The sequence below is a fragment of the Primulina huaijiensis genome, chromosome 3 (assembly GCF_012295235.1).
Source record: "Primulina huaijiensis isolate GDHJ02 chromosome 3, ASM1229523v2, whole genome shotgun sequence".
NCBI classification, from domain to species: Eukaryota; Viridiplantae; Streptophyta; class Magnoliopsida; order Lamiales; family Gesneriaceae; genus Primulina; species Primulina huaijiensis.
In genome coordinates, this window is record NC_133308.1 from 28,368,951 (window position 1) to 28,382,490 (window position 13,540).

The window sequence follows — 13,540 nt, forward strand, 5'->3', positions numbered from 1 at the left end:
TAGAATTGCTATTTTCATCCTCATTATAATTCACTCGATAACTCGTCCCATCAAAGTCTGTACCACCCAAAGGATGAGGTAAAATTACGCAATATTTGAGACGTAAAATAAGATTCAAGTTTTAGCTTCGAAAGTAAAATAACATTAACAGAGAAAAATGGAGAATCCCACATTTCCTACCTTCTTCAGCACTATCAGAATATCCGAAACAGAGAAATGGCACAGGAAGAAACTGCGACTTTAGCTAATACATAGAACATGGCGAAACATCCGTATTAATGTGGTAAATCATGAGAATATATTTAAAATAGGTTGTACGATTAGGGATTAGGGTAATACGTTGAAGTCTATCGGATAGGACTGGTCTTTTCGTTCGGTAACATCTTTCCGTTCTGCAGTAGCGTTACGATTACCATTTTTTCATTCTTTGAAGCAAACTAGCATATACATACTAATTCTATATCATTTTCACCGGTAAAAAAAAAAATTTAATCTTGCACGAAGAACCCTTTTTATAAATAACATTGACCATATCAAAAGAACAACTTTTTATTACAAAAGTCAAACACCTTTTTTTATTGCAATGTTAGAACTGGGGAACTGGAGTATGGACTCAATATGTGGATATGCAAGTCTATAACCTTTATAAGAGGGTCCATATATCGTATCAAACTCACCAATAGCAGTAACTGTAAACTGTCTAATTCTAACAATATCATCCAGAAAATAAATACAGCACAGTTACATATAAACAAAACCTTCTGTTCAGTGAATGAGATAAAATGGCCCATATACACACAAAAAGAAAAAAATTATAAAATACAAGAGAGGCCACGACATGAATATTTCGATTTTGTACCAGGTGTTGGTAAGGATAATAAGTGTATTGCTAGTTAAACTCAGCCAAATGGTGAAGGAACAGGTCCGGAAATTGCATCTGATCTTTTTATGCTTCCCATTCCACAGATAATGCAGCCGGGACTCGACAGAGCTGAGAATTTGGCACCACAAAGATCACAGACATCATATCCAATAGTAGATAGACGGCTCAGTGTGGCAGCACAGAATTGAGATGGATCTTCCAATGGATCTATGGACTTATTGGACAAGCCTCTCTGAATACATATGTCGACTAGGCTTCTCAACTCATCTTGCTTTCCTGGAGGTGCTTTTGATAAGAGTAATTCGAGCATTTGCTTAGAATAGGCATAGTTCTGCACATCCATGTTCCTTTTTATGGCAGTTCGAATGCAATTTATTCTGTGCTTTGCAAGAAGAGGTAATGAGCCCAGATGACGCGACAATCTTGCCATCTCATCTTTTGCGCTGATTGCACTGGGACCTTGGACTTTCTGCAGTCGGTTGATCTCCTGCAGTATCATAGAATAGTTAAAATCGTCATTCACATGAAAACACATAAATGGATGAGCAGGTTCTTCATACAAGTAGATGAGAATAATTCGCATGGTTTTTGAAGTAGACGGATCACTTGGATTTAATGCAAAACCTCAGGAAACAAAATGACAATCATTCTACTCTGTGACTCTGTTGAACCCAAAAAAGAAAGCTACAGCTTTGTATGTAGTACCAAATGACAGGACAAACCCATGAAGTGCACAAAATTTTGCTTTGATATTACTTTAATGAGTCAATCGGTCAAGTTATACGTGCGTCATGTCTATGTGTGAGAGGAGAAAAGGCTTAGTGAAACTTCCGAGGGAGAATGTTACATGATAAAGGAACAAAGCTTCATTCATCATACTTCGTTTAAAGTATTCAACATAATTGCTCTTTGCACGATGGAATTAAAATGAAGAAAAAAAATGATACTAAAACGAGTGAATCTCAATCTCTCTCAAGGTAAATAGAACCATAATACCTGAAGAAGGGTGACAGCAATCTTGTATTGGGCACAAATAGTAGCTTGTGCCTTAATGTCATCTCCACGAGATTGATCTTTGGCCAGAGCAAGGAAAGCCTCATCGAAGCAGGATAATGCATCTGAAAGTTGATTCTGCTCCAGATGCACAAGTCCAATCTTGAAACAGACTGCAGCAGCAGCACCACGGGGGACCTAGATAAAAAAGAAACCAGAACAAAACTAAGGAGTTTTGATGTGCCCAAAACAAAGTTCTAGCATCTAAAATATTAGAAACCAAAAACGTATAAATATATTAATTTCCCAGTTCAACAATATATTGGAGCTTCCACATACTTTAACTACAGATTTTATGGTATCCATTCACTGGAATATTATAAGCTGAGGGTGGAGAGAGGATGCCACATGGTAAACAGGCCACAAGGACAATAAGTTAATACATTTTTTATTTTCATTTGTTGAACTGTGTCCATTCAATAAACCATTTGTCTTAAGGAGTCAAGTCTTTATGAAAGGGTGACTGGAGGTCTTTCCTGTAGTTAAGATACTCTCCACAAACATAAGACGTCGTAGAGACCAGTCTCATTTTAAACAACACCTCCTCAAGGACATTCAACCAACCGAAAATCATGAAACACGGTGATGGGGGGCAAAGAGAAGGGAAGAGAAGAGAAGAAGAAAAGCAGGTATCAACACCACTCTTGCACATAAATATAATACAACAATATTGATGATATTCACTTGCGAGATAAATCACAGATGGCCAAGTTTTTAAATTAACGGAAAAGAGAGAGATTTACATGCATAAACCACGTGCAACCCTCCTAAAACAACTTGTACATGCACAATTAAGGGCTTATTCATGCACACCAGCTACAATCTTTATGTTCAAGATATTAAATAACTTTTTTTCGGCACAACTTAGGAAAAATAAAGAAAGAAAGAGTTGCACCCATTTTAAAAAAGATAGGATGGCATGACAATAGCTTATGGTTCTAGAGATTTATTTATTTATTTATAGGAATGATGCTTATGGTTATAGAGAATTAACTTTAAAAGAAAACAAATACTTACCTGTCCAGGTCGCACAGCCTTCGGAGGAGAAGCTGATCTTTCAGCAGGTTTTGCAGATGTTTTGGACCCAGGAGCTTCCAGCGAACTGAGATCAAGGGGCTGCGTAGAGACTGGAGCTTGTGACATCAGAGTTGGTGGCTGTGATGGTGCAGCAGGTTGAGGCACAGAATGTGTAGGAATACCTCCATCTGGAAGCCCAATAGATTCACGTGAAACTGGTTGTTGAGTGACTTGAGGGGGTAGTCCACCACCAGGTAGACCAATATCCATGGCAACTGCACTACCCTGGGTAGCAGGGACCTTGTTGCTTTCATTACCTTGAGGATTTTGATCAAATCTTGAGAGGAATCTCCCGGCAGGAGGCAGTGATGCTGCAACCTGAAGGGATGATATTGTGTTCTGGAAAAAGTCCTCTGGTATTGGCCCAGCTGTAAGTCCAACACCAGGACCCACGGAAGTAGGCTGTAACGCAGGTGTTGGTTGGACGAATGCATCGGTGCCAAACATATCAGCTGGAAAAGAAGTATGAGCTGGGGCAGTTCCACTGGCTGTAGGAGCTGGTTGAGGAACAACAAGCCCAAGATCTGGTGATGAACTAGTTAATGATTTGGTCCTACTAATTGGGAGACCCAACTGCTTCGTGGCTTCTTTAATTTTGCTAACATCTACTTTAGTAGACTCAACTGGTTTGTCTCGGATTCTAATATGTAGCCTTTTGATTTTTGAAGTTCCATCCTCATCACTGCTGCTACCATCAGCAGCAGAACCATATAGCGACTTTTTGAATTCTTCTTCAGCTTTTGCCTGTGCATCTAAAGCACGGGAATCTGCAGGCTTCTGCGAGAGAGTTTCTAGTCCCATCAAGGAAGCACCTTCAGGCGCCCCCTTGGATTTGTTAGATGTGGGGGAAGCAAGCGATTGCTGATGCCCATTTGTCTTGATTCCTCCGGTTTTGAACGCTTTCACCAAGCTATCTTCTCTCACTTCCACAACATTTCCTCTTCCTTTGATCAATCCTAGATAAACACCAATATGGTCTGTAACAATGGATGGGATGGTACCATCGTCAGTTTTCATATAAGGCATGACCTCAGCAGCCAGTTCCCACTGAGGTATGTCCTTCAAGTTCGTGGCTGTTTTAATTTCCCAGTTTCCCCCACCCCATTCGGATCCTTTAGGAACCATACTTTCAGCAGCAAAGTTTGCAAAGATGCCTTGGGTCCACCCAGTCGAGCGAACTCTCAAAATCCTCTCACAGTATCTCCTCAACTCTGAATTAGTGCCCTCTTCTTCCAACTTTTGGGCTAGACGCCGCATTGCACTAGGGTTAAGGTGGCATATAAATATATCAAGCATACTTTCAAAGTCTGCTATAACTTCAAAAGTTTCTTTTGCACTGTCATACTGGCCATATCTGTAATCAAACAAGCCATTGGCAACATCATAGAGCGAGAAGAGGTTCAAACATAAAAATGAAGATGAATAAAAGCCAGACAGCTAAGCTTGTGCGGCATTCAAATAATACCAAGATTAAAGCTATCATATTAAAAGAAAATGATTCCTGGGTACGAAATAAATATGATGCATAATAATAGCCACATTTTTCCGAGTTTTAAAGTTTTCTGGAATACGATTTCTACAAATACAGGATTTTCTGGTTTTTGTTGTTTTAAAACACTTGATCCCGGAAATATCATAAAATATATTACAGAAAACCTGAAGAATATGACTTGTGACACAAATCTTGCAAGTTCTACCAGATAAATCAGTCAACAAGAATGACTATATGTCACCACCCACCAGAAAAACATTAGTACTTGAAAAAATGCAAACATTGAAATGTAATTATCAATAACAGTTCAAAATAAAGAGCAGAAAATGTTGTAATAAAAACAAAACTCCAGAAAATTCAGAACAATAGACAAAAAACTACAAAATCATATGGACAAAAACACTTTTCAAGTGCTTGTCAGGATGAAAGATATAAAGAAAATTATTTACGCAACGTATATGCATGCAATTAGGTATGAGAGGACTACAAAGATAAGCTTCAATTGAATGTTCTCAAATTGATAGCCTTATGGTTTTCATAGGCTACTAAAGCACATAGCAACACACCTTATGCATGCATATCCCAACTGGCGGAACCGATGGAACAAATGTGAGGTAGGGGGACATCTAGGATAATCTCTTGACCGCAAGAACTCGTCTTTCAATGCAGACAAAGCAGTAGAAAAGCGAAGTGCTTTGATTGCATATTCTCCTCTCAACACCTTAGTGTAGAAGCAGAAAGTTAGTTAAGCACACAATTTAAGTTCTCCGATACAAAAGAAGTTTAAAAAATACCTGAGTGAATTGTGGGCCTGATTGTGACAGCGATACTGCAAGATCACCACATACTGGAGAGCCTCTGGCAAGAACATCAAGTGATCGGGGTGTAATCCGCAAGCTATCGAATCTTCATTAATCAATCACAAAATCTGTCAATCAATAAAACTTCCACAAGTGTGGAATATTGAACTTTTGCAAGCGAAAGATGCAAAAATAAGTAGTATGCTGAATACATTGTTTCACCGATCACATCTTAGCGCCATTAAGTGCTTATAGTGCTAAGGAATGTCTATAAGCCAAGAAAAACAACCTTGATGTTATTTGATATAGGACTTCTGACAGATCAAGTTTCTGCTCAAAATGTTGTTGCATTGTAGAAAATCCAATCAGAAGGGGTTCAAGTAGCCCAACAAGACAACTTTTGATCTCATATTTCTTCTTTTGCCTAACATTTACATCAGTAGGGCTTGCAAGCAGAAGGCGGTCATTCAGAGCTCCAACCAGCACTGTACATAAGTACATCATAAAGAGTCAGAAATAGAGTGAAAGACTCAATCGGGCTTTCAAATGCAAAACAATACACAGACAGAGGCAGCTAAGGACACCTGTTTGGGAAAAGCATCAGATCTTACCTGCATTAGGCATACTGATTGAGAGTATGGTCCTCACTTTTCCATCCCAACCAAGCACATTAATAGAAGTTAAAGTAGAGAATAGAAGTGCGGGTCCAAGCCATAGGAGGGATCTAAAGTAATCACAAGTCAAGGGCCCACAAGGGTATAAAAACATCATTAATATAAGAAAAGCTACAGGGTATAAATAGAGAAGGTAGAGAGTGAGAGACAGAGAGAGTAAAGAGACAAGGATATTGAAGGAACTCCTTTATCAAATTTTGCAGAACTGCTAGCCAAAATGTCCAAATCTGCTGTAACAATAAGCACTTGTTCTGTGGTCAATATACCTGCCACAAAGCCCCTGAGTGTCTCTTGCCATTGTACCTAACATGAGAAGCTTTCATCTTTTATCAACACTATTTACATGCGGTTAATAGAATGAAGAGAATATAAAATAAACATATTCAAACTTTGGAAAGCTGGATCGGTGCTTAGAAAAGAAACAATAGCACATGTAACCGTCAAAATTGCATGCTGAGCTAATAGAGGAGGACCAAACATAAATTCTATTCATGAGGATGTTTAAAGTCAAAAATCTTAAACTCCAGAGCTGCCAGCAGTTGCTCCTCAGATTTGTAATCACAACAGGGGAAGGAAAAAAAATAACCCCTGCACTTCACACAGAGTCAATTAATTGACAGCAACCATTTGCAAGTTCTTACAATTTTCACACTGAAAATTCATCAGCAACTCATCCGGTTAGAAGGAGGTTTAATTAGAACAATCCTGCTTTTACATGTTTCTGACGCAGAACTGAAGCAGTAGCTCAAGGAACATGTAAAACAGGTCTGCTAATATTATGCAACCTTAAAGAAGATGAGACCAGCCATAAAATTATAGATTCGCTTTCTGTAACTTAAGAGTACTGTTCGAATGACTACCTGAAGTACAGTTTCATTTGCCTTCAATTTAATGAATTTTCTCCCTTCAGCTTTCGTTGAGATGTAATGTCCATCAGCATCAGAAAGGCGGTATCCTCGGATGAGTTTAACCAAGCCAATCTGGTCCCCTTGAGAACAAAACATCAAAGTTGATTCTACAAAAGCAGGTCTGGATCAAATTCTATTCAATCTGTTCAAGCACGTAGATAAATAACAACAGCCCATTAAGCACCTAGAGGAGTAGAAAAGATACGATCAACAGCACTTTCGAACAAATATGACATAGGACCCTTAATAGAATTAACTTCATTGTCCACGGCATCATTTTTATCAACTGATCCATTCTTCTCAATGGACTCTTGTGAAGCAGCTCCCGGTAACATATACATGGAAAGTCCAGTTTTATCTTCATCAAGAATAGCAAATTGATTTTCGTTAAGACCAACGAATGCTGCATCTACACCTGAAATATTTGCAAAAACAGTGAAGCATATATTTATTGCACAATATAAAGGCACAAGAATGGCAAGCAAAACCCAGGAAAATACCTTTGACATTGGAAGCTTTACTATTCGCCAACTGGGAATCAGTGTTTTCCCAATACAACACAACTTCGTTTGCAGCACCACTGAACTCATAGACTACAAGAAACATGTGTTGCTTTTTACTGTATGCCACATATTTTGGATGGAATTCTACATTTCCAGGGATCTGAAATTACAAGAAGGGTTAGGTCTATATCCTCAATGGCTTGGTCACAATTTGATGAATAAATTAAGATTCAACTGATTGAATTTTACCGAATTGTAAAGCTTTTTGTATATATTTTCCACACCAGAAGTGAGATTATAAGCCACAAGGTTTGCTCCTTCGATATAAAAAGCCCTGATGGGATAATGAAGAACCCGGTTCTCTTTATTGAAGAAATTCAGCTCCAGATGAAAAGGCTGCCAGATTAACTTATCAGAGATGGCCCAATCTGCATTATAATATCTAATATAAGTTTAGTCTGCTATACTGGATGGCTAATTACCTGGAAAATAGGGAAGTCTCTTAAATGATATTTAGTATCCAATACAGTGATCAGAGGTAATCTAGATATTGGAGAACTCTTTGCATTGCCTTCCATGAAATGCTGCAACAACCAGAAAAGGTTGATAGTTGAACAATATTTACTTTTACGAGTACAGAAAATTTCTCATTGTTAACTGCTAATCTGTGTTTTTATTATACAGGCAAACAATTTTCAAACTATGAGCTCCAATGTTAGGGATCACGAATCGTCCCTTGACCTTTAACTAAACTATAATCTGAACAAGGGACCTTTAACTAACTACCATCTGAACATCAAGCATGAATATTTCTCATACACATGTATGTTGAGGTACCAAACATCACCAAACACAAACTTATTTCATTACGAATAAAAGTCTAAAACGTAAAATTTAAAATCTATCAAGATTAAATACTCCCACATTCTAAACATCAATCAAACCTGGCCAACAAGTATATCATGAGACAGCATATTCACGTACGCTGTAAAGAAAAGCCTTCCTTGCTATGTCCGAGATTGTTAAGTGGCTTTGGCTGATGAAAAGGTCAAATAAGGGTTAATAATGAATGTCAAAATAAAATATTCTGCAATCCAAGTCCATGCATCAGGATGATATTTGACAAAACATTGACAAAATTCAGTCTATAATTCAGTTAATTTTACTTCTTGAAATACTCTACCAAGATGGTATAGCCACATAATTGATAATGTTATATTTTAAAAAATTTCTTCAACTGTATTCACAATATAGCATGAATATGAAATATAGCAGCAATATGATGCGTAAGTGATCAAAAGCTAGAAACTCAATCCTTTAGATACTAATTATTTAAAGCGGGTAAACAGACTTGATAAGGCTAGTAGGCACGGCATGTCATCCCTATCATCCAATCAAAGCAACCATTAGCTAACTGTCGGGGGAGAGACAAAATAGGTTGATAACTAAGCCAATAAATCATCTTGCAGTCAGGGTAGAAGAAAACAGAGGAAAATATTGGGAATAGATAAGGGAAAAAGAATGTAAAAGTAAACCAACCAATTACAATAGCTGGGTAGAGAACTTACAGAAAAATTTTAAAAATCACAGGGAGGGATATCTACGTAAAACAGAAGTTTTTTCAAGTTAGAGCTAATCTTTTGTGACAGACATATTCAGTATTGATGCTGATTCAATGACTGGAGATTGTATTGAGGGGCCACGTCAAATTTCCGGACTCACCCTTTCATATGATGCTCTTGCAGCTGGGATTGCAATTGGTGATCAGCTAATATACCAGATGAACCAAGGGAAGCAAGTTTTTCCTTCAACACGGATGCTGTTTTACATGTCAAAGATGTCAAAATAGGAATCTTTTTACCATTCAAAATTTAATACACTTTTCACAATTGAAATAAATAAAAAGTATTTAAAATCTCTGAATAGGAATTTTCAGGCCTCACTCCTTTAGACCTCTAATCAGTATTTCAGGTTTCACTTGGTACTTGATGATTTTATATTACCCCTAAGAACCTTAAGAACTAAAATCAGTAATAATTCAAGAAAAATAATGCTTTTGTGTCCACGCATTTCCCAAGCCAAATCCTACCACAATAAATCTAGCTCAGTTGAAAGTTAAAGATAAAAACCAATAAACAGCTGACATATTTTCACTATTTTCTTTGGTGAACAAACTGCTAGGTATAATAGCCCGGGAGTTGACTCTCTCAAGAAAAATAGGTTCATAAATAAAAATCAAATTCATTATTCAGAGAGGTATCCAAATAACAAGAAATATCTGACCATGTCATGCTAGCCAAAATATATTATTGGCAACCCATCTGACACAAAACAAGTAAAGATAAATGATTAATCAAGTAAAGAATCTATTATTAAGCAATCACCTGATGATCCCCTTGCACTTTGCAGAACAGCAAAGAGTTGTTTCCGGCCTTCTCTAGTATAAGCAGCTCTGTTTTTCTTATCATCTCCACCAACCATGCTCTATTGAGAAGCATAAAACCTATTTATGATAGTTAACTAATCTGAATGTGACCCACATCTAAATAGTACGATGATGCTTACTGAAAAAAGAACTGCTGCTAAATTAAATTTTGGGTGTACTTCAAAAGCCCTAATTCTTGGGAGAGGATAAACGGCTTCTCCCCCTTGCTGGGAAAGAATACGAGGAATATCCATGGATTCAATAGCTGCATGATAAGATTAAGCAGAATAAATGAGATTATTTGTGCATGCTTAGGTAGCAAATAATTGAAGGGATAGAATACTTGCTAAGAGAAGGGGGAAACGGATATATTAAAATTTTTAATAATCCAGTAAACTAGTTGACTAAGATTACACATAGAACCATCAAACTTCGATGGACAAGAATCAGATACAGAACACTGGACTAGAGCGATTGAAAAATCGTCGCGGATAAGTAACGTGCTCAACTAACCTGCAGGCTCGAAAAAGTTTACTTGAGTTGGAGGTCTATTAGGGTTCACAGTTACACGAGTTTTCCACACTTGAACACTTCCATCTTTGGACAAAGTGACAAGCAACCTCAACATTGGGAGCCAAGAAACTGAGGTGATTGGTTGTGAACCGACTTGTGTACTGTATTCAAACCAAAGAGCCGTTTAAGACAACACAATGCACTAAAAAACCAAAAACAATAAAAGCTGCAACATAAATTTTGAATAAGTTTCCTAAACTTGAACAAACAGCATAAGATACAAAAATTAATTAAGGAAGTGGAACAAGGAAATACTGCAGAATTTGCCACCAAGTAGGACGATGTTTGACATAATTGATGGGATTAAGATATAGGCAGTAAATGTATGACAATGGTTTATAAGGCATGCAATTCATCAATGATAACCAATTATACTAGCTTTTATCTAAGTTAAACAACTTGTGAAGAAGTCACGGACGATATAATCATGTGTAAAGAAAAGGGTAGTGTAAAAATACATGTTAGCTTACATTCCAATCATCATAGGTCTCTCGGTGGATACATCCCATGCCAAAAGTGTACCTCGTCTGTCACCGACAAAAATCCATTCCAATGTCGGATGAAATGCAAATGCTCCAGCACCCTGTAGCCTGATGGTATTATCAACTGCAAAGGAGTCAATATATTATTAAGTTCGAATCTGAAAGAAAATCAATTATTTTGAGAAGTTAAATTATCATCTGCTTCAATGTGAAAAAAGGAAATACGAACATAGAAGTATTGTTCAACTCTTACGTTGTAGGGTGTAATGAACAGCGTATGTATGGATATTGTAAGCTCGAATCAAACCGTCTTGATAAGCCACGTACTGGTACATGCGCAGAGAAGAATAAGCTCCATAAATTCTGGGAACTATATCATAGGTACCAGAACTAACAAAGCAATTTCATACGTCTAAATATCATCTTAAATTAAAAATCTTACCAAAGCTGGAAGGCGAGGATGACATGCAAGATTAACAATGGGCTTCTTCAAATCAGTCTTTATTTTTGTCGGGGCCTTCCCACCTTCCACAGTCCCAACAACTAGGCAATAATAATGAGAATAATAAATTCGATCAAGGGGCCTAACAGTCTTCGAAATACTTGACATAGTAAATGTAATTAAAAGATATGCAGAGCTGCATAATACTTGAATTTTTATCAGGGCTAGACCAAATTAGAGGTAACAGAGAGAGAAAGATGTATACAACAATAATTATTAGACCCTTGTTTATTAAGATGAACAAAGGTTATCAATCGTGCCACCAACTGCATCTCACAGTAACTAAAAACTATCACTGTCATATTTGCCATTATATCTTCAAGCACAGTCAAACAGCCTTAGTTTGTAAAAGAAAGCTAACCAACTCCCTCCCACCCTCCTCCTTCCGTATGATTTTATAGAAGTAAACACTCCAGGTTCAAATATAAAAAATAGATTGGCTTAACCTTACCCCCACCCCAAACATGGATGTCAAAAGAATAGATTGGCTTAACCTGTTACACTCATCTTCTTATGGAATCCAAAAAACACTACGGGTTGAAGAGGAGTCAAGGCAAGATGGACTTCAGCGTCAGGGGTAATCTGTTCTGTCCTCTTTTCAGGCGAATGCAACACACAAGTTTGCTCACTATCAAAATCACATGATCGAATTGTACAATCCTGAATATAAAGAAAACAAGTGTCATCCAAGAGCAAAGGGAACAATTCATGACGTGAATTGACATATAAAGCGGTAAGTCAAAAAGAAGAGATAAAGAATAAAAAAAAACGAATATTGAGACTCGGATATGTAAAAAAAATGGACGATTCTAAAGGAATATAATTAAAGCTCTTTTATCAAACATAAATATATAGTGGAAAAAAATGTTAATCTATAATCTACTTTATGTATGTCGATGCTTCAAAAAGCAAATCTGGCGAGTTTCAGCATAAACAAGACTCTGGTATGACTACTTTGAGCAACAAAAAAATATTGGAGAAAGAATAAACCTTTTTTAATCATTGAGTCAATGACACAAAAATCAAAACTAGTAGTAGTCTAATATTCATGAATTTGGAGAAGAAACACCCACAACGACAATAATTGCTATTGCTGATTTCAACAAGGAAAAAATTTCAGTCACTAAATTATAATAATAGTATCCCTTTTCCTATACCGAGTTTAATCAGGCCAACAAATTTGGTATCTGTTTATCGTATTCATATGCGGAGTATTCAATTTAAGAAAGAATGAAGGTCCAGCGTAAATCATTGGTCCTTCTAATCCCCTCTCTTTCAAAGAAATCCGATGTACTGTGAGTGATCAATGACAGTTTTCAATGTCTAACCCGAACACAGGCATTTGAAGTAATACCAGTACTTTCTCACTTCATTTGACATATTAACTAAAGGCCATAATTACTGGAGTATGGACAATTACGCTTATTGTGGAGTATAAGATTGAGCACTAACCTCAAGTATAGCAATCAGAGAATGCCCACCAATGGGGTTATATGCCATGCGTACAACAGGCGAATCAATGTCCACAGATGCAATCTTGCTTCCGGTATATGCATCAAACTCTATACACACATTCACATTAATAAAAATTATTTACACACTCCGTGCCTTTTCTTTTTTAAGGAAATAACTGAAACTTGGACAAGGGAATCACGAGTATACCAACTATACAAGTGCCTATGGCGGCGGATACAATTGCCTGAGTCGGGTGAAATGCAGCGGCGTGAGGTTGTAAAGGCTTGGAGCTCCGATCCGCATGTCGAAGATCCAAATGTTGAACCGTCGCCCACTCCATATCAAGATAATTTCAGCTATATATTATAAATTCTAACTCCGCGTAGTCATCAGCTATCGATTCGAATGAAACATGTACACGGAACTACGAATCATTCCAGGCACAATCAGATCATTAAAGAAAGCAAATTCAGAAAAACTGACCCCGAGATCTCAGATCAATCGGAGAAAAATTGAAGTTCTTTGGATGATTTGATCGGATTTTGAAGATTTCAGCCAAAGGCAACACGATTTTTGCTGAACATTCAAAAGAAAAATAAGAAAGTAAAGAATGAATCTGAAGGAAAAATTTAGAAATGAAACGGAGAAGCAGAGTTGTGGAAATTCCTGAAAGAACCCAGATATTTGTAAAATTTGCAATTACACTCACCGAG

At 37.2% G+C, this 13,540-nt stretch overlaps 1 protein-coding gene across 2 annotated transcripts; it reads right to left on the bottom strand.

Moving 5' to 3' along the window:
- Positions 1-660: 660 nt before the first annotated feature.
- LOC140974387 (uncharacterized) lies at positions 661-13,515 on the bottom strand. Of its 2 annotated transcripts, XM_073437808.1 has the most exons (25): positions 13,311-13,515; positions 13,035-13,183; positions 12,825-12,934; positions 11,867-12,032; positions 11,313-11,413; positions 11,124-11,196; positions 10,859-10,994; positions 10,329-10,489; positions 9,956-10,080; positions 9,775-9,874; positions 9,113-9,209; positions 8,375-8,426; positions 7,873-7,974; positions 7,640-7,786; positions 7,388-7,550; positions 7,072-7,302; positions 6,840-6,994; positions 6,154-6,282; positions 5,917-6,034; positions 5,595-5,790; positions 5,300-5,411; positions 5,072-5,226; positions 2,954-4,367; positions 1,880-2,074; positions 661-1,370 (listed from the first exon to the last, which is right to left on the bottom strand). In XM_073437808.1, exons 2-25 carry the CDS (start codon positions 13,165-13,167, stop codon positions 900-902), a joined length of 4,842 nt encoding a protein of 1,613 aa, XP_073293909.1. In that variant the 5' UTR covers positions 13,168-13,183; positions 13,311-13,515; the 3' UTR covers positions 661-899. The 2 variants fall into 2 exon arrangements, with proteins under 2 accessions (XP_073293909.1, XP_073293910.1); XM_073437809.1 differs by lacking the exons at positions 12,825-12,934; positions 13,035-13,183; positions 13,311-13,515 and having other exon boundaries at positions 10,859-10,978; positions 11,867-11,999.
- Between the last annotated feature and the right edge of the window lie 25 nt (positions 13,516-13,540).